Source organism: Coregonus clupeaformis, chromosome 21, assembly GCF_020615455.1.
Source record: "Coregonus clupeaformis isolate EN_2021a chromosome 21, ASM2061545v1, whole genome shotgun sequence".
Lineage (NCBI taxonomy): Eukaryota > Metazoa > Chordata > Actinopteri > Salmoniformes > Salmonidae > Coregonus > Coregonus clupeaformis.
The window spans coordinates 32,712,839-32,738,320 of record NC_059212.1 but is presented as its reverse complement, the minus strand read 5'-3'; the positions used below and the strand labels follow the sequence as shown (position 1 = coordinate 32,738,320).

At 42.8% G+C, this 25,482-nt stretch overlaps 1 protein-coding gene across 5 annotated transcripts in view; it reads right to left on the bottom strand.

Moving 5' to 3' along the window:
- LOC121535295 (laminin subunit alpha-3) overlaps positions 1 to 25,482 on the bottom strand; it is a 140,032-nt gene that overhangs the window by 59,303 nt on the left and 55,247 nt on the right. For 3 of the 5 annotated variants that reach the window (XM_041842205.2, XM_041842206.2, XM_041842210.2), the window contains exons 9-18: positions 16,028 to 16,118; positions 9,623 to 9,754; positions 7,342 to 7,392; positions 6,953 to 7,000; positions 5,485 to 5,619; positions 5,160 to 5,294; positions 4,353 to 4,490; positions 3,606 to 3,746; positions 3,029 to 3,166; positions 1 to 59 (exon numbers count right to left, since the gene is read on the bottom strand). In XM_041842205.2, the coding sequence (XP_041698139.2) occupies positions 1 to 59; positions 3,029 to 3,166; positions 3,606 to 3,746; positions 4,353 to 4,490; positions 5,160 to 5,294; positions 5,485 to 5,619; positions 6,953 to 7,000; positions 7,342 to 7,392; positions 9,623 to 9,754; positions 16,028 to 16,118 (1,068 nt within the window). The remainder of the gene's footprint in view (positions 60 to 3,028; positions 3,167 to 3,605; positions 3,747 to 4,352; positions 4,491 to 5,159; positions 5,295 to 5,484; positions 5,620 to 6,952; positions 7,001 to 7,341; positions 7,393 to 9,622; positions 9,755 to 16,027; positions 16,119 to 25,482) is intronic. The other 2 variants (XM_041842207.2, XM_041842208.2) reach the window with 2 other exon arrangements.

The window sequence follows — 25,482 nt, the reverse complement described above, 5'->3', positions numbered from 1 at the left end:
CGTTTGTGGATCTGCTGTGGTGACCTCTGACCCTGCTGGGTTACACTGGCTGATAAAGGCTGGAATAGAGGATGTAAAAACGTCTGTAAAAACTTCACCCAAATTGTTATTTTATGCAGAGGACAGACAGCTGTGCTCCAGGCATACATGTACAAAACAGTACTTTGTTGGCAAGGTCACACCAGGGGTGACTGAAGTAACTTATATCACTAGGATGGATATGAAAACAATCTCTACAATAATCAATCTTACACGTTGAATAACCACATTGAGACATTGTAGCCTAATATTTGGTCAAACACCCCCCCACCCCCCGAAACACAAACATTGAACCATCTCCCGTGGGGATGGCATATCTTAAGACCAGCTCTACCTACACATCACAAACATGGTTTAGGTTATAGGTAATCAATGGAATTGTTTAGAGAACAGAGCCTGTGGTCTTATGGTAACACATCCAGTTTCTACCAAACACCAAATAGGTGTCCGGAATTATTGGATCCCTTGATAAAGATGAGCAAAACGACTGTATAAAATAAATAATATAAATACTGAGCTATGTTGTTTGCCAAACTTTTTGGGGTATTTTATTCTTCCATACTAATACAATTGCTCAGAGAAAGAGATTTTGTTTAACAAGTAATACAAATCTCAAAAAGATAGGTGTAAAAAATATTTGGTCCCCTGTTTTCAATAGTCCAGCACCTTCCTCTTGCGAGGATAACGACACTGAGACATTCCTTCATAAATAATATTTCCAGATTCTTGATATCCTTTGTCTGCACTTATGGACTGCCCTCTTCAATTCAAACCACAGGTTTTCAATGAGTGTGTAGTCAATTAACAATTTCTTCGTGGATTTTGATGTGTGCTTGCGGTTATTGTCTTGCTGGAAGATTTCAGTCCTGGCAGAGGCAACCAGGTTTTGGGCTAAAACATCCTGGTACTTAGTAAAGTTCATGATGATATTGACCTTAACAAGGGCCCCACAAAATCAAAATTTTGCAATGGCCATCTCAGTCTCTATACTTGAACCCCATTGAAAAACAGTCCATAAGCGCAGACGAAGGATATCAAGGTTCTGGAAAGATTTTGTATGGAGGAATGGTCTAATATCCCTCCCAATGTGTTATCCAAGGCTCAGTGTCGTTATCCCCGCAAGGGGAGGGTGCTGGAGTATTGAAAACAGGGGATCCACAGGGATACTGGCCCCTGTTTCTCCAATGCTTGCCACAGTTGTATCAAGTTGGCTGGATGTCCTTTGGGTGGTGGAGCACTCTTAATACACACAGGAAACTGTTGAGCGTGATAAAACTTGCACCTGCCTGGCACCTACTACCATAGTTGTGTCAAGTTGGCTGGATGTCCTTTGGGTGGTGGACCATCAGGAAGTGTATAGGCGATGTTGTTCCCACTGTGACTATTAAAACCTACCCAAACCAGAAACCGTGGATAGACAGCAGCATTCGCGCAAAACTGAAAGCGCGAACCACCGCATTTAACCATGGCAAGGTGACTGGGAATATGGTTGAATACAAACAGTGTAGTTATTCCCTCCGTAAGGCAATCAAACAAGCAAAACATCAGCACAGAGACAAAGTGGAATCGCAAATCAACGGCTCAGACACGAGACGTATGTGGCAGGGTCTACAGAAAATCACGGATTACAAAGGGAAAACCAGCCACGTCGTGGACACCGACATCTTGCTCCCGGACAAGCTAAACACCTTCTTCGCCCGCTTTGAGGATAACACATTGCCACAGATGTGGCCCGCTCCCAAGGACTGTGGGCTCTCGTTCTCCATGGCCGATGTGAGTAAGACATTTAAACGTGTTCACCCTCAAAAGGCTGCCGGCCCAGACGGCATTTCTAGCCACGTCCTCAGAGCATGCGCAGACCAGCTGGCTGGTGTGTTTACGGACATAATCAATCTCTCCCTATCCCAGTCTGCTGTCCCCACATGCTTCAAGATGGCCACCATTGTTCCTGTACCCAAGAAAGCAAAGGTAACTGAACTCAATGACTATCGCCCCGTAGCACTCACTTCTGTCATCATGAAGTGCTTTGAGAGGCTAGATAAGGATCATATCACCTCTACCTTACCTGCCACCCTAGACCCACTTCAATTTGCATACCGCCCCAATAGATCCACAGACGATGCAATCGACCTTCCACTGCACACTGCCCTATCCCATCTGGACAAGAGGAATACCTATGTCAGAATGCTGTTCATTGACTATAGCTCAGCCTTCAACACCATAGTACCCTCCAAGCTCATCATTAAGCTTGGGGCCCTGGGTCTGAACCCCGCCCTGTGCAATTGGGTCCTGGACTTCCTGACGGGCCGCCCCCAGGTGGTGAATGTAGGAAACAACCTCTACTTCGCTGATTCTCAACACAGGGGCTCCACAAGGGTGCGTACTCAGCCCCCTCCTGTACTCCCTGTTCACCCATGACTGCGTGTCAACGTAGACCTCCAGCTCAATCATCAAGTTTGCAGATGACAACAGTAGTAGGCCTGATTACCAACAATGACGAGACAGCCTACAGGGAGGAGGTGAGGGCCCTGGCGGAGTGGTGCCAGGAAAATAACCTCTCCCTCAACGTCAACAAAATGAAGGAGCTGATCGTGGACTTCAGGAAACAGCAGAGGGAGCACGCCCTTATCCACATCGACGGGACCGCTGTGGAGAAGGTGAAAAGCTTAAAGTTCCTCAGTGTACACATCACGACAATCTGAAATTGTCCACCCACACAGACAGTGTTGTGAAGAAGGAGGCTGAAGAAATTCGGCTTGGCCCCTAAGACCCTCACAAACTTTTACAGATGCACAATTGAGAGCATCCTGTCGGCCTGTATCACCGCCTGGTACGGCAACTGCACCGCCCGCAACCGCAGGGCTCTCCAGAGGGTGGTGTGGTCTGCCCAACACATCACCGGGGGCACACTGCCTGCCCTCCAGGACACCTACAGCACCCGATGTCACAGAAAGGCCAAAAAGAAAGAATCTAGTGAGGTAGAGGTTACCTGAACATTGTGGAAAGCGGAGGCCTGACCCAGCACAATGATCACACTGCTGTCCCACCACCCCAGGGCGACACAGACACTGGCCTGATACTGGGTTACACATGGGGTCATAGGAACCCTCCCCAGAACACTGGCAGGCTGGGGAGAGAGAGAGACACAGAGAGAGGGACTGTGAGATGTTTCATGAGAGAATGAGATGGCGTAGCGTTCAAATCAAATGCCTCTAATAGCGCAGATCATAGTAAATCTGCAATATGTATCCTATAAAGACAAGAATGCGCTCATGTTTAAATGGATCAAGTCTATATGGGTCAGCTTTGCTTTCAGTGCTTTGTTTTGTTCAGACAACCATGGGTAAATCATAGAAATAGAATGACTAGATAAGACAGATTTTATTTATGTGGGGTAAACCAGTGTAAATGCCAGCATGGGCTTTAAGGGTCATTGTGGGAGAATTAAGCCCTGTGAGACTATACACAGTTTGTCCATCAGCAGCAGCTAGGTCATGTAAAGGTTGATGTGTGCAAATCAGTGTCTGCAGTGCAGTAGCCCTCCCGTGGGTGTGGCCAAAACGCACTGGCACAGTCTGGGTATCCATAGTAACCAGGGGCACACTGGTCACATTGCTGTCCCACGTAGTTGGCATGGCAATGGCACTGTCCGTTGGGCCCGCAGACTCTATCAGTCACACCTGCACCGTCACAACGACACACTGTCACTGTGAAAAGAAGTGGTGGGAAAGAGATTACTGTTTCCATCTACTACAGGTTGATTTTGTCAATAATGAAACAAAACAATTGATTAATCTTGAACTTTGGTGGGGTCATGTTTTGGTGTAAAATGAACTTCAAATAGGTTACGTTTTATTTATTTATTTCTCCCAATTTTTTATATCCAATTGGTAGTTACAGTCTTGTCCCATCGCTACAACTCCCATACGGACTCGGGAGAGGCGAAGGTCGAGAGCCATGCGTCCTCCGAAACATGACAATGCCAAGCCGCACTGCTTCTTGACACACTGCTTGCTCAACCCGGAAGCCAGTTGCACCAATGAGTCGGAGGAAACACTGTACAACTGGCGACCGTGTCAGCGTGCATGCGCCCAGCCCACCACAGGAGTCGCCACTCGGGGTGCCCCAATAGGTCACGTTTTGAGAATGAAAATGGTTGATCTATTTGAGAGTGAGGTCAGCGACCTCAATATATCCAGTGGGTCTGTCATATCATATGACCACATTTACCTCCACTTCACAAAGTAGTTTAGGTTATAGGTATGCCAATGAAATTGTCTAGTGTGCAGAGCCCGTGGACTAAGAGGGTATACCTGAACACTGGGGAAAGCGGAGGCCTGACCCAGCACAACGATCACACTGCTGGCCCACCACCCCAGGGCGACACAGACACTGGCCTGATACTGGGTTACACATGGGGTCATAGGAACCCTCCCCAGAACACTGGCAGACTGGGGAGAGAGCGAGGCACAGAGAGAGAGACTGTGAGATGTTTCATGGGGGAATGAGATGGCGTAGTATTTCAAATCAAACGCTTCTGACGGCACAGATCATACTCAATCTGCAATATGCATCCCTTAAAGACAGAAATGAGGCCACACTGGAATGGGTCAGTGTTGCCTTGTTGCTTTCAGTGTATTGGTTAAGATAACCATGGGTCAACTATAGAAATAGAATGACTAGATTAGACAGATTCTATTTGTATGGGGTAAATAAGTGTGAATGACTGTGTGGGGCTTTACGGGTTATTGTGGGAGAATCAAAGTATGTAGCTCTACAACGGTGTTTCCCAACTCCAGTCCTCCAGTCCCCCAGCACACATTTTTGTTGTGGCCCCGTACAAAAACACTTGATTCAACTTGTCAAGGGCTTGATGATTAGTTGACAAGTAGAATCAGGTGTGCTTATGGGGCCACAACAAAAATATGTACTGTTGGGGGTACTGGAGGACCGGAGTAGGGAAACACTGAGGAGGCTACATTATGCCCTGTGAGACTATATGCATCAGTTTTTCATCAGCAGAAGCTTGGTCATGTGAAGGTTGATGTGGGCGAATCAGTGTGTGCAGTGCAGTAGCCCTCCCGTGGGTGCGGCCAAAACAAGAGGGTGAAAAAACGCACAGGAACAGTCTGGGTATCCATAGTAACCGGGGGCACACTGGTCACATTGCTGTCCTATGTAGTTGGCACGGCAACGGCACTGTCTGTTGGGCCCGCAGACTCTGTCAGTCACACCTGCACCGTCACAACGACACACTGTCAATGTGAAAAGAAGTGGTGGGGAAAAGATTACAGTTTCCGTCTACTACAGGTAGATTTTTGTCAATAATGAAACAAAACAATTGATTAATCTTGACCTTTTGTGGGGTCATGTTTTGGTGTAAAATGTACTGAAAATTGTTGATCTATTTGAGCTGTGGTTTGGTGAGAGGGAAAGGTTCCACACCTTGGCAATTAGGGAAGGTGTGGTGTCCTGGTCGACAGCGGTCACATCGCTGGCCCTCCACCCCTTCACGGCACATGCAGCGCCCTGACGCATCACACAGCTCCAGAACTGATCCGCGTCGATCACACAAACACTCTGAACACACACATACACAAAAAAATACATCATTCATTGCAGACACACTCTCTGAATGTACATAAACACAGAAGACACATTTCATCACACAACACCAGAAAAGTTAGATTTAGGATCAATATATAATGGGAAGCCCCACAGGCTTTCCCACGACATGTGTCATTGGCAATGGGCCCTTCTTTAGCACAGTTTAACAGCAAGAAATTACTAATGCGTCTCAGTTTAACCATATCTACACTGTGGCACTGACTGTGCCTCTGGTGGCACTGAGTGGTGACAGACTGGCCAAGCCAGGCCTGGCAGAGAAACATGCAAGGGCCTGGCTGGTGGTTGTACTGGGTACATGGGCATTGGGCACCAGAGAATAGCTCCATTGTTTTTTTTGCCCCCAAGCAGCTCGCTCTTTAACATTAAAAACAGCCCTCAGAAGGTTACAGATTAAATTCCTTCTCGGTCAGGACACTGGATGAAAGTAAATGATTGTTGTTGCCCACATTCCCAGACAAACAATGAAAATAAATATTTGAGACAGACAGAGTAAAAGTTTTTCAAATAAAAACAAGCTATCTTTCCAATCTGGCATTTTCCTCCAAGTTGATCCCAGCGAGAGAAAAAACAAAGTCAAGCGGGAATTTGGGAGGGGACCGTTCATAGCTATTAATAGAATGTCTGTTAGTTTCTCCCTGAACCATCCCAGCTGACCAGTGGCATCATGGGAAGAAGGCATGCTGGCAACCATCAGGGAAGAGAGAGCACTTAACCTTCAGAATCCCATTAAAGAAAACATATTGATATTCCAATGTCAGGATCTTGAAATAATCAGATGAGTACACAGTGCAGTTGACATTTAGTGTTATCACACACACACACACACACCTTTGACACAAAGTAAACCCATTTTGATTGAGTGGTCCCCTAAAAGGTCTAGGCATCCTCTGTTTTATGACCTGTCCTGTCCATATATAACTCAACAGCATGGCCCACAAAAAGAGTCTGAGGCAGTGCTCTCTACAGGCAGGACATCTCAAATAGAGAAAGAGTGAGAGAGGAAGAGAGAGAGGGAGAGAGAGAGAGAGAGAGAGAGAGAGAGAGAGAGAGAGAGAGAGAGAGAGAGAGAGAGAGAGAGAGAGAGAGAGAGAGAGAGAGAGAGAGAGAGAGAGAGAGAGAGAGAGAGAGAGAGAGAGAGAGAGAGAGAAACACAGAGACAAAGAGACAGAGAGAGATTCTCAGCCTCACTCCCTTAGGTGTCAGGAGCCCTACTGCCTTACAGGAGTCAGAGCTGAGGCGCTGTAAAAGCTGTTCGTATAGCGTAGTGTAGTCTAATCACACTCACGTTGACAGCTGGGTGGTCCGAAATAACCAGCAGGGCAGGCAGTGGGCCCTGTGGAGCGAGATGAAAAGAGGGATGGGGAAGGAGAGGGAGAGGGAGACACAGAGACAGAGTGAGAGTGAGAGAGAAAGAGAGAGAGACACAGAGACAGAGTGAGAAAGAGAGAGAGGGGGGCAGGGAGGGAGGGAGAGGGAGAGAAAGAAGTGTTACACTATAAAGAAGGAGACAAACTCATCAGATAAACAAGACCATTATCAGAGTGATCAGACTAACATATACTGTAACGAGGAAACATGGGTAGTTTATGTGGTCATGTTTTGTCTTGTTATAAAATGTATGTTAGATTACATTACACTGTGGTTATATTATAGCATAATGTGTACAACACTTACCCACTATATGGCCTGCAGGAGATTTAGTGGTGGGCTGATAGATTGGATATCCTGATTGAAAAGAAAAGCATAAAATCAATTTCAAAACCATGAACATCTACAGCAGTTTGTGTGCTGTGCTCTACCCCAGTAATCTTGTAATCTACTTGGTACTAAGAACAAGCTAAGAGCTAGTATGAAAATAAATTGTATTGAACACCCCATGAAAATGCAAAATACTGCAACATAATTTGAATCAGACTGATTCATGAGCTTTAAGACAAAGACCAAAAAGAAAACCTCCTGGCAAATAGAGATAGTATCGATGGATAGCAGCCAACCCCAAAGAGACAACAACCTGACTTAGTTACTACCAGGGAGTCTGTCTACATGTTTAGACTGCTCTTGGAGCACTCACAGCCTCCAAGAGATAAATCCTGCTTTTAATAATCACATCCAGTAATAAATCTCTGTATTGTATTAATAAAATGCCAACCCAAATTCCTCATTCCACATTAAATATTTTGTTTATATGACAAGGGAAAGCTAACCACCTGGGGTCGATTACTCACTCAGAGTTTCTGTATAAAACCTCTGTATAAAGGTTGACATGAAAGGTTCAGTTAATGATTTGTGTCTACCATAGCTAAATCAACGGGGCAATCAAGACATGTATACAGACCCTTTTGTTTTTACTGTGGAAGGCATGATTAGACTATTGGGATGAGTAGGGTGGTTGTGGAATGTAGCCAGGACAACATCATGTTTCACTTTTCTATGGGATTGGACTGTTCCAGATAACAGCAGTTAAACAGATTCCAGATTTACAATGTCAGTAAACAGTGAGGAGGAGTGAGGAACAGAGGGCATCTTCGAGATGACACTGTCCTTGTTAATACAGCAACTGTGGAAAGACATGAGAGTGCGCATGAAAGTAACATATCTTACTCAACTGTGTTCTTAATAAGGACTTGGGCATTTCAGAAAATAGACAAGCTACTTTGGGAGAATAGATAGACAGTACAGTATAACTGCCAAACTCTCTCACAAACACATAGTGTGACACATGGTGTTTGCTGTGACAAGTCAATGTGGAGACGTCCTAAAGTAAGGGCTTGTCAATCATGGCTTTTGGTCTGACACCATGTGAAGCACGAGGAATGTTCTAAATACAGAGTTGAAACATGACCTTATGCATCATCACGCACTGACACAATATCTAAAAGGTAAATAATCAAAACAACTCAACCTAAAGACAGGCAGGGTGCGGCGTGTGTCTGTGTTGACATGCTAAGGTGAAGGTATAACAGAATGAGGAGAACGTGGTAAAGGATTGATATTTGATTTCCTCTGAGAGTATGTTGTACCAGTACTGAAGCCTTTGAAGGAGTAGCCTTCACTGTAATTTGTATTAATGTATTTATTGTGTGTTTATATATCTAGGATCTTTAAATGAAATTCATTATTACATGCGAATCCAGTTAATTTATATTTTCCAATCAACTCAACCTTAACCTGTTTGTGTGAATGTACAGTATTTCGAACATTCCTCGTGCTTCTCATGGTGTCAGACCAAAAGCCATGATTGACAAGCACTTACTTAAGGACGTCGCCACATTGAATGCAGAATGTCCCTTTAATTGTCAGTTGACTTCTTGTGAGCCTTTCTAATTAGCTAATTGCACACACCTGTGGCCTCCTGTTTCAAGTGCTCGGTTTCTTTAAATGGAGGATAATGTTCAGTGTGAGGAGGACTGCTGGTATGTCATGAAAGTTCTAAGAAAAATAGCCTATCACCATTTCTGTCTCATCAATGTGAGAGGGCATCGGCCAGCTTTCTCACACAGCTCCACAGAAAACATATCCTGTGTACTTGATTTTTTTTCTTTAGATCTGAGCATGTTATGTAGCAATGAGGTCAATTAGCCTTCTTCAGATCCCAACTCTTCACTACATTCTGCATGTATAGTAAAACTTCCTCTGAGGTCAAAAGCAGGACAACCTCAATTAAGAGCTTCTGAAGGAGTTGCCTCCCCATCTGGGTCCAAATGTACACCAAGCAAGGGCATGGCACTATTATACCACTTCTTATTTGTTATTCATTCATTCGTTTGTTCATTCTCTCACTGGTCATTCATTCATTTATTTGTTGTTCGTTCATTCGTTCGTTCATTCGTCCGTCTGCCCCTCAATCCATCTGTCCATTCCTTTCATTCCTCTGTGTACAACATATTTTCCATCCCAAATAATTCCTTTATACAAGTAATTTGTACGTCATCTTAAATTAGGAGAGTTTACGTACTGATGCACTGCGGGTAGCCATAGTAACCATCTGCACAGCGTTCACAGTTGTTTCCCGTGAATTCTGGCCGGCATCGACAGCGTCCTGTCCCAATCTCACAACCTGCAGTAGTCCTCGCATCACACCTGCAGGCTGTAGTCACACACACACAAACATTCATTGGAAAAGACTGCTCTTGCTGCTTGTGACATACAGTGCATTCGGAAAGTATTCATACCCCTTGACTTTTTCCACATTTTGTTACGTTACAGCCTTATTCTAAAATTGATTAAATTGTGGGGGGTTTTCTCATCAATCTACACACAATACCCCATAATGACAAAGCAAAAACAGGTCTAGAAATGTTTGAAAATGTATATATATATTTTTTAAACCTGATTTACATAAGTATGCAGACCCTTTACTCAGTACTTTGTTGAAGCACCTTTGGCAGCGATTACAGCCTCAAGTCTTCTTGGGTATGACGCTAAAAGCATGACACATGGGGAGTTTCTCCCATTCTTCTCTGCAGATCCTCTCAAGCTCTGTCAGGTTGGAAGGGGAGCGTCACTGCACAGCTATTTTCAGGTCTCTCCAGAGATGTTCGATTGGGTTCAAGTCCGGGCTCTGGCTGGTCACTCAAGGACATTCAGAGACTTGTCCTGAAGCCACTCCTGTGTTGTCTTGGCTGTGTGCTTAAGGTCGTTGTCCTGTTGGAAGGTGAACCTTTGCTCCAGTCTGAGGTCCTGAGCGCTCTGGAGAAGGTTTTCATCAAGGATCTCTCAGTACTTTGCTCCGTTCATCTTTCCCTCGATCCTGACGAGTCTTCCAGTCCCTGCCGCTGAAAAACATCCCCACAGCATGATGCTGTCACCACCATGCTTCACCGTAGGGATGGTGCCAGGTTTCCTCCAGACGTGACACTTGGCATTCAGGCCAAAGAGTTCAATCTTGGTTTCATCAGACCAGAGAATCTTGTTTCCTTTAGGTGCCTTTTGGCAAACTCCAAGTGGGCTGTCATGTGCCTTTTACTGAGGTGTGGCTTCCGTCTGGCCACTCTACCATAAAGGCCTGATTGGTGGAGTGCTGCAGAGATGGTTGTCCTTCTGGAAGGTTCACCCATCTCCACAGAGGAACTCTGGAGCTCTGTCAGAGTGACTATCGTGTTCTTGGTCACCTCCCTGACCAAGGCCCTTCTCCCCCGATTTCTCAGTTTGGCCGGGCGGCCAGCTCTAGGAAGACTCTTGGTGGTTCCAAACTTCTTCCATTTAAGAATGATGGAGGTCACTGTGTTCTTGGGGACCTTCAATGTTGCAGAAATGTGTTGGTACCCTTCCCCAGATCTCGGAAGCTCTATGGACAATACCTTCATCCTCATGGCTTGGTTTTATTGCTCTGACATGCACTGTCAACTGTAGGACCTTATATAGACAGGCGTGTGCCTTTCCAAATCAAGTTGTAGAAACATCTCAAGGATGATCAATGGAAACAGGATGCACCTGAGCTCAATTTCTAGTCTCATAGCAAAGGGTCTGAACACTTATGTAAATAAGGTATTTCTGTTTTTTTACTTTTAATACATTTGCAAAAATTTCTAAAAACCTGTTTTTGCTTTGTCATTATGGGGTTTTGTGTGTAGATTGATGAGGACAATTTTTTATTTAATCCATTTTAGAATAAAATTGTAACGTAACAAAATGTGGAAAAAGGGAAGGGGTCTAAATACTTTCCGAATGCACTATATACGACAACAATCAAAGAAAATGATGATGGAACTAACAAGCTTTCACGGTCTGTGTTTTCCCAAGTAAACACCTTCCGCTGTTAAGTTCATATAAGGGCTTAGAAGCATTTCCTACACATGCAATGCATGATTTTCTCATTCAGTCTGACATCAAAATGGAAATTAAATGAACATACTTTGTGGGCATAAACAGCTCAATGGTGACGTCAGGAATGTGTTTTGTCAATCTCCTGCAAAAATGTCCCTCAGTCAGCTTATAGCATCCTGTTAAGTCTTCCATCGTGCAGTATATTTAGGCAAAAAAAAAAACAATGATCTAAAATGCATTTGCATGTAATTTCCCTCTCTGGATATTGGTATGTGCTCCTCAAATTCCGTTTCCCCCAGCGGGAAGGTGGTGTGTTCAGAATGTAAGATTTGTTTCATGAATTAATGAATTCCCATGAGTATAAAAAGGGCTATGCATGTAATTGAACACTACACCCACCAAGGTCAGCTTTAGTTTCACATCTCACTGGGTTTGTTTCTCAGTTGAGAACGTACTCGTGTATTACTTGTTGAGTACTCCCTGTAGTCTCTTACTGTGCATCTGTGCAAGTTGGCGTCGTAGGTATTTAGACATGAGAGGTCATAAGTTCCAACCACCTGCTCACTGCAGTCCTAATACACTCAAGATATTGGGTTGTAATTTCTTAGTTCCTCAGGGCTGCGTAATCCACTGCATTTTAGCTGCATTCTGTACAGTGGCTTGCAAAAGTATTCACCCCCCTTGGCATTTTTCCTATTTTGTTGCCTTACAACTTGGAATTAAAATAGTGTTTTTGGGGGGGTTGTATCATTTGATTTACACAACATGCCTACCACTTTGAAGATGCAAAATATTTGTGTGTGTGAAACAAACATCTAGCCACTGGGATTTTTCAAGGCAAAACTGCTCCAGCTCCTTCAAGTTGGATGGGTTCCGCTGGTGTACAGCAATCTTTAAGTCATACCACAGATTCTCAATTGGATTGAGGTCTGGGCTTTGACTAGGCCATTCCAAGACATTTAAATGTTTCCCCTTAAACCACTCAAGTGTTGCTTTAGCAGTATGCTTAGGGTCATTGTCCTGCTGGAAGGTGAACCTCCGTCCCAGTCTCAAATCTCTGGAAGACTGAAACAGGTTTCCCTCAAGAATCTCCCTGTATTTAGCACCATCCATCATTCCTTCAATTCTGACCAGTTTCCCAGTCCCTGCCGATGAAAAACATCCCCATAGCATGATGCTGCCACCACCATGCTTCACTGTGGGGATGGTGTTCTCGGGGTGATGAGAGGTGTTGGGTTTGCGCCAGATATAGCACTTTCCTTGATGGCCAAAAAGCTATATTTTAGACTCATCTGACCAGAGTACCTTCTTCCATATGTTTGGGGAGTCTCCCACATGCTTTTTGGCAAACACCAAACGTGTTTGCTTATTTTTTTCTTTAAGCAATGGCTTTTTTCTGGCTACTCTTCCATAAAGCCCAGCTCTGTGGAGTGTACGGCTTAAAGTGGTCCTATGGACAGATACTCCAATCTCCGCTGTGGAGCTTTGCAGCTCCTTCAGGGTTATTCACATTTTAGTCATTTAGCAGACTCTTATCGAGAGCGACTTACAGTTTAGTGAGTGCATACATTATACATATTATTTACTTTTAATTTTATTTTTCGTACTGGCCCCCCGTGGGAATAGAACCCACAACCCTGGCGTTGCAAACGCCATGCTCTACCAACTGAGCTACATCCCTGCTGGCCATTCCCTCCCCTACCCTGGACGACGCTGGGCCAATTGTGCGCCGCCCCATGGGTCTCCCGGTCACGGCCAGCTACGACAGAGCCTGGATTCGAACCAGGATCTCTAGTGGCACAGTGCCTTAGACCACTGCGCCACTCGGGAGATACACTCGTGGCTTTGTTGCCTCTCTGATTAATGCTCTCCTTGCCTGGTCCATGAGTTTTGGTGGGCGGCCCTCTCTTGGCAGGTTTGTTGTGGTACCATATTCTTTACAATGGATTTAATGGTGCTCCGTGGGATGTTCAAAGTTTTGGATATTTTTTTATAACCCAACCCTGATCTGTACTTCTCCACAACTTTGTCCCTGACCTGTTTGGAGAGCTCTTTGGTCTTCATGGTGCCGCTTGCTTGGTGTTGCTCTCTCTCTCTCTCTCTCTCTCTCTCTCTCTCTCTCTCTCTCTCTCTCTCTCTCTCTCTCTCTCTCTCTCTCTCTCTCTCTCTCTCTCTCTCTCTCTCTCTCTCTCTCTCTCTCTCTCTCTCTCTCTCTCTCTCTCTCTCTCTCTCTCTCTCTCTCTCTCTCTCTCTCTCTCTCTCTATACACACTACTGTTCAAACGTTTGGGGTCACTTAGAAAGAAAAGCAAATTTTTGTCCATTAAAATAACATCAAATTGATCAGAAATACAGTGTAGACAATGTTAATGTTGTAAATGGCTATAGTAGCTGGAAACGGCTGATCTTTAATGGAATATCTACATAGGCGTACAGAGGCCCATTATCAGCAACCATCAGTCCTGTGTTCCAATGGCACGTTGTGTTTGCTAATCCAAGTTTATAATTTTAAAAGGCTAATTGATCATTAGAAAACCCTTTTGCAATTATGTTAGCACAGCTGAAAACTGTTGTGCTGATTAAAGAAGCAATACAACTGGCCAACTTGAGACTAGTTGAGTATCTGGAGCATCAGCAATTGTGGGTTCGATTACAGGCTCAAATTGGCCAGAAACAAATCACTTTCTTCTGAAACTCGTCAGTCTATTCTTGTTCGGAGAAATGAAGGCTATTCCATGCGAGAAATTGCCAAGAAACTGAAGATATCGCTGTGTACTAGTCCCTTCACAGAACAGCGCAAACTGGCTCTAACCAGAATAGAAAGATGAGTGGGAGGCCCCGGTGCACAACTGAGCAAGAGGACAAATACATTACAGTGTCTAGTTTGAGAAACAGACGCCTCACAGGTCCTCAACTGTCAGCTTCATTAAATAGTACCCTCAAAACACCAGTCTCAACGTCAACAGTGAAGAGGCGACTCCGTGATGCTGACCTTCTAGGCAGAGTTGCAAATGGTCACAAATGGTTTACAATCTCAAATTGAAGCGTCGTCTTCCTTGAAATTACAGTATTTGGTTGAATTATGAGAACATTATACTAAAACATAAGTTTCATATGAATGTCATCTCATCTGAGGTGTTAGATGCAGAGGAGGGCTAACAGGGTGACTATGGGAACACAGTTTTACTATTGGTCTCGTTACTTCACTCCAGAATAACCCAGGTCAAGCTCTCTCTCTCTCTCTGTCGGTCTGTGCCCCCTTTCATGCTGATGCAATATTTAACAGGAAAGACTTCAAGTTTAAAATAGGAGGGCTGTATGAGACTTAGAAAATGACTTAGAAAATGAGATGTGACGCATCTTCCATCTACCGACCTAGGAAGATTTTGACTTCTGACAGCTACAGTATGCAGTATATATGCTGCATTGACAACGATTATGTATTATTACACAGATCACGAACCACAGGCCCTTATGAAATTCACGTATGATGTACCAAATACGCATTAATATCTGCATTGGAATCCACTGTGTTGTAGCCACTTCATGACGTAGGCCTATGTTATGAGCAGAAAAAATGCAATGCTTTTTCATCAAGCCTTTTTTGTGACAACAGTAAAAACCTGTCTTAAAATATTCTGACTTGTCATTAATTATTTATTCCTAGACATAGTGGAAATACCTCATATTCAGAGTCAGACTGTGACCATGATGACAGCTGTGTGGCTCTGCCAGTGTTTAGAGCTTTGAAGTGGCAAAGAGTCTATTTTTCTCTCATTTTGTCATCCTGCTGAATCCATCCTAATGGTTCTTCCATGACCTTCACTGCCATCTGTTGCTATACAGCTACTTTGGCTAGAGCAGTACATTAATCACACTGCAATTGGCCCTCATTTGGAGTTAATGGGTGTGTATTCACACCACACAGTGCAAAGGTATATTACATTAATGAACTACTGAGCACTGGTTTACATATGCTCGGACAGAATGAGTGACTAATTGGTCGAGGTAGTATCGAATAAGGAAAACAGCAATTGTCCCTAACATGTCACCATATACAATAACATGTCTTCATATATTGTACAATAGGAGTCCATGGGAGTTCAGTATCAATGATCCCCATTGTTTCAAAGCATCGAGGGCAACCATTTTAATTCCATCGCCTCTCAAAACCCAAACACAACTAGCAGCTATTTATGTGGCGAGGAGGAACAACAACGTACTATGCTAGCAATGTAAACAAGTATGGCGCTGAATTTAGCAACAATACAAGTGGCTAGTGCTAGTGGTTGGTGCCACTGTGTGTGCGTGCGTGCGTGTGTGTGTGCGCACGTGTATGTGTCTGACAGACACAACACAGAAGGGGACAAAGTTTATTTTCCATTTTGGTCTTACGTATTAGTCATAGGTCAGAAAGCAAGCTACACTAGCTCTTTAGTAAACATTAATACCCCAAATATTTGATATACTGTAACTAAATGTGATATTTTTACATCATTAGAAGGCACTTGGGAACAAAGGAAGACACTAAGGCCATAGAGAAAGGACAAACTGAGATATACAGTTTGAAGAGGAGAAGGAAGGGTCTCACTCACGTATACATCCACTGTGAGACTGTGGAGGTACTCCATGGGGTCTGTAGAATCCATCAGCACAAAGCTCACAGTTCACCCCCGCCGTGTTGTGCTAGTGAGAGGGAAATAGACAGTGATATCAGACAAACATCACACAACACACTCCTGTCCTACTTTACAGTGAATGGAGTGACTGGGTCAGAGGGACACGTTTTGGAGGGCAACTAAGGTTCCTCTAAAGCAAGAAGACAAAAGTTTTCTAAAACTATAGATAAATGTTTGTACCAAACGCACCTTACAGTTGCTAATCTATCTGTTTGCATTTGGTACCTTATCCTCTTTCACACTGAGCGTGCACGCAGTGTAGATGGCTTGTTTTAACATGCTTCCTGCAAGGGTATTTTAGTCCCAAATTATAATAGTGCATCTCATTATTGTTGTTGAGAAAAAGTACTTTGTCTTGGGAGATTTAGACAAAATGAGCTGGCTGACATCTTGTTTGATTTGGAAGACATGCCAATGCCTGCACAGAGAGGGATTTCTCTTCATGCCGTTTGCACAAGGAGTTCAATACAGAGAATATCCACCGTGTGTACGTTGACTTAAAGTTGATCCGTGCTTATTGAAATGTCCATTACAGACCTCCATGCCTGCTGCTAGATCTGGGTCATGTTCATTAGGGCACAACATAGCAAAACGTTTTGCAATGTCACACAACAATCCATGTGTTTTTTTATTGGACAAATGCTGCTAACAGATCTGTAACCACTTCCTGTTAAATGCGGAATGAGGGTGAGCTCAATTTGTTGTTTTGGGAAGTTTTGAAAGTCTATTGAAAATGTTTGGTTACTAGTTAGCTACCTTTTGAGATGGGATCCCGTGACACGGTTGGTATCAGTTGCTGGGACTGCTACTATCTATCCAGTGATCCTGCCGAGCAAGGCGCTGTTTGGCGTAGCAGCTAACCTAGCTGCTAGCTAGCTGCCTATCAAGCTAGCGGGGTTTTCTTGCAGCACGCGACGCGGTTAGCCATTGTGGCTGGGACAGCGGATTGTCCCGGGCTTGTGGCTGTCCAGACCCCTGCTGTTTGTTGTTGTTGTTGTTGTTTTCAATCTTCCTTGCGACCTGCCCTGTCTGGAACTGCGAGGAGTATCAACGTAACCTACGTTGTTACCATGACAAAGACCAAAGCCGGCGGGTGTACCGTTGAGGACAGTGGTGTCTCTCTATCACAGGGGAAGGATCATTTGAACAAATAAAAAGAGTTCTACAAGCAGTTGTTACAACAACAAGAAAATAGCTTCAAGTGTTTTGTCCAAATACTGGTGGAGTCAACTAATAAAATAATGGACAACCTGACTAGAGAGGTCCCGGACCTGAAGAACAGTTTGCAGTTCTCCCAGGGTCAGCTCGATGAGTTTAAACAGGAGAACGGCAAGATGACAGCAATTTGTAAGTCATTGAGCGAGGACATCAGTTCTGTATGTGAGTCCATGATAACAATGACGGAGAAATCTGATTATCTTGAGGGACAATCAAGGCGGAATAACATGGTTGTGGACAGAATCGCAGAATCTCCACTTGAGACCTGGACGGAGTCGGAGGTCTCATGTGAGGGAAATGATCTCGGAGAAACTAAAGATGGACCACAGGAAGATTGTGGTGGAGCGCGCCCACAGGACTGGAAAACCCACCACCGGCCCAGGTGACAGTAGTCAAGTTCCTGAGATTCAAGAACAAGGTAGTCGTTCTAAAAAGAGCCAACAACTTGAGAGGAATGTATTTCTTCCTCAACGAGGACTATCCTGAAGCTGTGCGCCAAAAGAGGAAATAACTTATCCCAGCCATGAAAGCTGCCAGAGCGCATGGGGACATTGCCTACATCCGCTATGACAGGCTCATTTTCCACCCTCCCTCCCAAAAGCCTGGAAGGGATGAGAGAGCCAAGCCTATGGGTTCGTAGCTTCAATCCCGCAGCACACACACACACAAACACCAACTAATTAATGGATTGTAGAGATTTTTTTTTATTGATAATGTAAAATTAACAGCCATACAGAAAGACTCATGTGAAGGTGAAATTACAGAGGAGGAACTTCTGGATGCAATTAAAGACTTCAAGTCCGGGAAAACTCCAGGGTTGGATGGCATACTAGTCGAGGTATACCAAACCTTTTTTGATATACTCAGAGGACCGTTATTAGCATGTTTTAACCACTCCTATGTAAATGGTAGATTATCAGACACTCAAGAAGGTGGTCTGATTTCATTATTACTGAAACAGGATACAAGTGGAAAATATAAAGATCCAGTCCATTTTAAAAAATGGAGGCCCCTTACACTTCACTGTTGTGATGCAAAAATTCTAGCAAAATGTATAGCGCATAGAATTAAAAAGGTATTGTCGGACATTATTCATTCTAATCAGACAGGTTTTTTACAAGGACGATACATTGGAGATAATATAAGGCAAGTACTGGAAACAATAGAACACCATGAAAAATCAGGGAAACCAGGCCTGCTATTCAAAGCAGACTTTGAAAAGGCCTTTGATAAAGTACGACTGGGGTTTATATATAAATGCCTGGAGCATTTCGATTTTGGAGAATCTCTTATAAATTGGGTTAAAATCATGTATACTAACCCTAGGTGTAAAATAGTAAATAATGGCTATTTCTCCGAAAGATTTAAACTGTCAAGAGGAGTGAAACAAGGTTGTCCACTATCGGCATATCTATTTATTATGGCCATCGAAATGTTAGCTATTAAAATCAGATCCAACAATAATATCAAGGGATTAGAAATCCAGGGCTTAAAAACAAAGGTGTCATTGTACGCTGATGATTCATGTTTTCTTTTAAATCCACAACTTGAATCCCTCCACAGCCTCATAGAGGATCTAGATACATTTTCTAACCTCTCTGGATTACAACCAAATTATGATAAATGTACTATATTACGCATTGGATCACTAAAACATAAAAAATTTACATTACCATGTAGTTTACCAATAAAATGGTCTGATGGTGATGTGGATATACTCGGAATACATATCCCAAATTAAATAAATTATCTCATTCCAATACATTTTATTAGAAATAATAGCAAAAATAGATAAGATCTTGCTACCATGGAAAGGTAAATACCTGTCAATTTGTGGAAAAATCACCCTGATTAACTCTTTAGTATTATCCCAGTTTACCTATTTGCTTATGGTCTTGCCTACGCCTAGCGAACAGTTTTTTTTTTTATATATGAGAAAAAAATATTCAATTTGATTTGGAATGGCAAGCCAGACAAAATTAAACAGGCCTATTTATATAATGAATATGAATTCGGAGGACAGAAATTATTAAATATTAATGCATTAGAACTATCACTAAAAGCTTCAGTCATACAAAAGTTATCCTTAAATCCGAACTGGTTCTCTAGCAAATTAGTAAGATTGTCTCACCCAATGTTCAAGAATGGCCTTTTTCCCTTTATTCATATTACAACCTCTCACTTTCAGTTATTTGAAAAGGAAATCATCTCCCAAATATCACTATTTCTAAAACAAGCCATAGAAAGTTGGTTGCAATTTCAATTGAATCCTCCAGAAACTAATAATGCTACAAATATTGTGGTTAAACTCAAATATACTAATTGATCAAAAAACATTATTTTTTGACAGAATGTTTAAAAAAGGTATAATCTTCGTAAATGATATTATCGGTAGGACTGGTGGAGTTATGTTGCACATGCAGCTAACAAAAACATATGGAAATGTCTGCTCTACCCAAAATTACAACCAAATAATTGCAGCATTACCACAAAAATGGAAGAGGAAAGTGGAAGGGGGAAAAAGTAAGGAACTTGTCTGTCGGCCCTGCATTAAAGAACATAATTGGTTAAAGAAAATTGTGATGAATAAAAAAGTATACCAGTTTCATTTAAGGACCAAATGATTGACAGCCGTCCCATATAGATTGCAAAATAGTTGAGAAGAGATTTTTGACGTACCGATTCCATGGCATAGTGTTTATGAACTGATACGCAAAACGACGCCAGATTCAAAACTTATAATTTTTCAATTTAAATTATTATATACAATTCTTGCTACCAATAGAATGTTATTTATATGCAGGATACAAGCTCTTCAGACTTTGCTGCGAAGAGACAGAATCATTAGATCATTTGTTTTGGTACTGTCCATTTGTAGCTTGTTTTTGGACACAGGTCCAGGAATGGCTAAAGGATTGCAATATTTACCTGGAGCTAACCCTGCAGATAGCACTACTGGGTGATCTGAAAAGCCATAGTCAATCAATCAATAATATAATAATACTTTTAGCAAAAATGTTTATTTTCAATTTACAATCTGTAGAAACAATGAGAATAGAAGGGTTCAGAACTTTTGTAAAACATCACAGTACAGTTGAAAAATATATGGCAAATAGAAATCCAATATGGATGGTGTTAGGAGATAGATGGGTGGTATTGCATGGAGTTGAAGGATGGGACTAATAACAACTAACAACAACAAATAACAACAACATAACTAATGTAAAGCATACTGTGTCCATAATAAGTATATTGGTTATAGGTTGAGAGCAGAGTTAGAAAGTTGAGAGCATAGTTAGAAAGATATGGCATATAGAAGCAAACCGGATGGACATCATGAAAATGATCGGAGAGGTTGAGGGTAGAGGAAGTTCAGGAGCAAAAACAAACTAAATATAATTATTGTAAAATTGACTATGTCCATAAAATGTATATACAGTGAGGGAAAAAAGTATTTGATCCCCTGCTGATTTTGTACGTTTGCCCAATGACAAAGACAGGATCAGTCTATAATTGTAATGGTAGGTTTATTTGAACAGCGAGAGACAGAATAACAACAACAAAAAATCCAGAAAAATGTATGTCAAAAATGTTATAAATTGATTTGCATTTTAATGAGGGAAATAAGTATTTGACCCCTCTGCAAAACATGACTTAGTACTTGGTGGCAAAACCCTTGTTGGCAATCACAGAGGTCAGACGTTTCTTGTAGTTGGCCACCAGGTTTGCACACATCTCAGGAGGGATTTTGTCCCACTCCTCTTTGCAGATCTTCTCCAAGTCGTTAAGGTTTCGAGCCTGACGTTTGGCAAATCGAACCTTCAGCTCCCTCCACATATTTTCTATGGGATTAAGGTCTGGAGACTGGCTAGGCCACTCCAGGACCTTAATGTGCTTCTTCTTGAGCCACTCCTTTGTTGCCTTGGCCGTGTGTTTTGGGTCATTGTCATGCTGGAATACCCATCCACGACCCATTTTCAATGCCGTGGCTGAGGGAAGGAGGTTCTCACCCAACATTTGACGGTACATGGCCCAGTCCATCGTCCCTTTGATGCGGTGAAGTTGTCCTGTCCCCTTAGCAGAAAAACACCCCCAAAGCATAATGTTTCCACCTCCATGTTTGACGGTGGGGACGGTGTTCTTGGGGTCATAGGCAGCATTCCTCCTCCTCCAAACACGGCGAGTTGAGTTGATGCGAAAGAGCTCGATTTTGGTCTCATCTGACCACAACACTTTCACCCAGTTCTCCTCTGAATCATTCAGATGTTCATTGGCAAACTGCAGGCGGCCCTGTATATGTGCTTTCTTGAGCAGGGGGACCTTGCGGGTGCTGCAGGATTTCAGTCCTTCACGGCGTAGTGTGTTACCAATTGTTTTCTTGTTGACTATGGTCCCAGCTGCCTTGAGATCATTGACAAGATCCTCCCGTGTAGTTCTGGGCTGATTCCTCACCGTTCTCATGATCATTGCAACTCCACGAGGTGAGATCTTGCATGGAGCCCCATGCATGGTGTTTCTTCCATTTGCGAATAATCGCACCAACTGTTGTCACCTTCTCACCAAGCTGCTTGGCGATGGTCTTGTAGCCCATTCCAGCCTTGTGTAGGTCTACAATCTTGTCCCTGACATCCTTGGAGAGCTCTTTGGTCTTGGCCATGGTGGAGAGTTTGGAATCTGATTGATTGATTGCTTCTGTGGACAGGTGTCTTTTATACAGGTAACAAGCTGAGATTAGGAGCACAGAGTGTGCTCCTAATCTCAGCTCATTACCTGTATAAAATACACCTGGGAACCAGACATTTTTCTGATTGAAAGGGGGTCAAATACTTATTTCCCTCATTAAAATGCAAACCAATTTATAATATTTTTGACATGCGTTTCTCTAGATTATTTTGTTGTTATTCTGTCTCTCACTGTTCAAATAAACCTACCATTAAAATTATAGACTGATCATTTCTTTGTCAGTGGGCAAATGTACAAAATCAGCAGGGGATCAAATACTTTTTTCCCTCACACACATATATATATATATATATATATATTTGCGAGAGAAAAAAAACATATGGGGGATTGGAAGTGATGCAGACAATTACATTGATGGAAGTTACAATCTATCTGCAATATTAAACCTGATCTACCCCCTATTAAAAAAATACATAAAAAAATATATATAATTAATGGGCTGCTGAATGTATATTTTTTTTATCTTGCTTTGTTTGCTCTTTTCCATATTATCTCTATCTCTGATAAGCTACCCAGGAAAATAATGAAAATAGCCCATATTAATATATGTAGCATAAAAAAAAGGTTCATGAAATCAATAACTGCAACCATCAGATAACGTTCATATATTAGCCCTTTCTGAGACTCACTTAGATAATGTATTTGATGATACAGCAGTAGCAATACAATGATATACCATCTATAGAAGAGACAGGAATGCTTATGGGGAAGGTGTGGCTGTATATACAGTGGGGAGAACAAGTATTTGATACACTGCCGATTTTGCAGGTTTTCCTACTTACAAAGCATGTATAGGTCTGTAATTTTTATCATAGGTACACTTCAACTGTGAGAGACGGAATCTAAAACAAAAATCCAGAAAATCACATTGTATGATTTTTAAGTAATTAATTTGCATTTTATTGCATGACATAAGTATTTGATCAACTACCAACCAGTAAGAATTCCGGCTCTCACAGACCTGTTAGTTTTTCTTTAAGAAGCCCTCCTGTTCTCCACTCATTACCTGTATTAACTGTACCTGTTTGAACTCGTTACCTGTATAAAAAACACCTATCCACACACTCAATTAAACAGACTCCAACCTCTCCACAATGGCCAAGACCAGAGAGATGTGTAAGGACATCAGGGATACAATTGTTGACCTGCACAAGGCTGGGATGGGCTACAGGACAATAGGCAAGCAGCTTGGTGAGAAGGCAACAACTGTTGGCGCAATTATTAGAAAATGGAAGAAGTTCAAGATGACGGTCAATCACCCTCGGTCTGGGGCTCCATGCAAGAACTCACCTAGTGGGGCATCAATGATCATGAGGAAGGTGAGGGATCAGCCCAGAACTACACGGCAGGACCTGGTCAATGACCTGAAGAGAGCTGGGACCACAGTCTCAAAGAAAACCATTAGTAACATACTACGCCGTCATGGATTAAAATCCTGCAGCGCACGCAAGGTCCCCCTGCTCAAGCCAGCGCATGTCCAGGCTGTCTGAAGTTTGCCAATGACCATCTGGATGATCCAGAGGAGGAATGGGAGAAGGTCATGTGGTCTGATGAGACAACAATATAGCTTTTTGGTCTAAACTCCACTCGCCGTGTTTGGAGAAAGAAGAAGGATGAGTACAACCCCAAGAACACCATCCCAACCGTGAAGCATGGAGGTGGAAACATCATTCTTTGGGGATGCTTTTCTGCAAAGGGGACAGGACGACTGCACCGTATTGAGGGGAGGATGGATGGGGCCATGTATCGCGAGATCTTGGCCTTCCCTCAGTAAGAGCATTGAAGATGGGTCGTGGCTGGGTCTTCCAGCATGACAATGACCCGAAACACACAGCCAGGGCAACTAAGGAGTGGCTCCGTAAGAAGCATCTCAAGGTCCTGGAGTGGCCTAGCCAGTCTCCAGACCTGAACCCAATAGGAAATCTTTGGAGGGAGCTGAAAGTCCGTATTGACCAGCGACAGCCCCGAAACCTGAAGGATCTGGAGAAGGTCTGTATGGAGGAGTGGGCCAAAATCCCTGCTGCAGTGTGTGCAAACCTTGTCAAGACCTACAGGAAACGTATGATCTCTGTAATTGCAAACAAAGGTTTCTGTACCAAATATTAAGTTCTGCTTTTCTGATGTATCAAATACTTATGTCATGCAATAAAATCATTTCCTAAATAATATGTGTGAAATGATTGATAGTGTGTGTGAAGTAAACAGAGAGTTCAACTTTCTTAGGGATCTGAAATTTCATCAAGCTGTCCGCTCAAGAGGAAGCTTCTCACTGTAACCAGTGCCTGCAATCTGGTTCAGGTTATTAATCAACCTACCAGGGTGTTTACAAACACTACAAGATCATCCACATATATTGATCACATGTTTATTAATACTGTAGAACTTTGTTCTAAAGCTGTATCGGTACCCATTGGATGCAGTGATCACGATATTACATTTTTACATTTTAGTCATTTAGCAGACGCTCTTATCCAGAGCGACTTACAGTTAGTGAGTGCATACATTTTCATACTGGCCCCCCGTGGGAAACGAACCCACAACCCTGGCGTTGCAAGCGCCATGCTCTACCAACTGAGCTACAGGGCACAATATAGTGGCTACAGTGCCTTGCAAAAGTATTCATCCCCTTGGCCTTTTTCCTATTTTGTTGCATTACGACCTGTAATTTAAATGGATTTTTATTTGGATTTCATGTAATGGACATACACAAAATAGTCAAAATTGGTGAAGTGAAATGAAAAAGATTCCTTGTTTCAAAAAATTCTAAAAAATAAATAACGGAAAAGTGGTACGTGCATATGCATTCACCCCCTTTGCTATGAATCCCCTAAATAAGATCTGCTGCAACCAATTACCTTCAGAAGTCACATAATTAGTTAAATAAAGTCCACCTGTGTGCAATCTAAGTGTCACATGATCTGTCACATGATCTCAGTATATATACACCTGTTCTGAAAGGCCCCAGAGTCTGCAACACCACTAAGCAAGGGGCACCACCAAGCAAATGGCTCCATTAAGACCAAGGAGCTCTCCAAACAGGTCAGGGACAAAGTTGTGGAGAAGTACAGATCAGGATTGGGTTATAAAAAATATCCGAAACTTTGAACATCCCACGGAGCACCGTTAAATCCATTATTAAAAAATGGAAAGAATATGGCACAACAACAAACCTGCCAAGAGAGGGTGTTACGAACCCCGTGGCTCTAAACGTCTAGGGTGGATGGACATGAGACCCGTAACATAAATTATGCAAATTATAAGTGTGACCTGGAACAGCGAGAACCAAAAATGACACAACAACCATGAGCTACCGTCAAACTTAAATGGTTTATTACTAAACACACGGTAAAGGTTTGGGAAAAAGGGCTGAGCAGGACCCAAGAAATGAAACAATAGTGTAAAACCCCTAA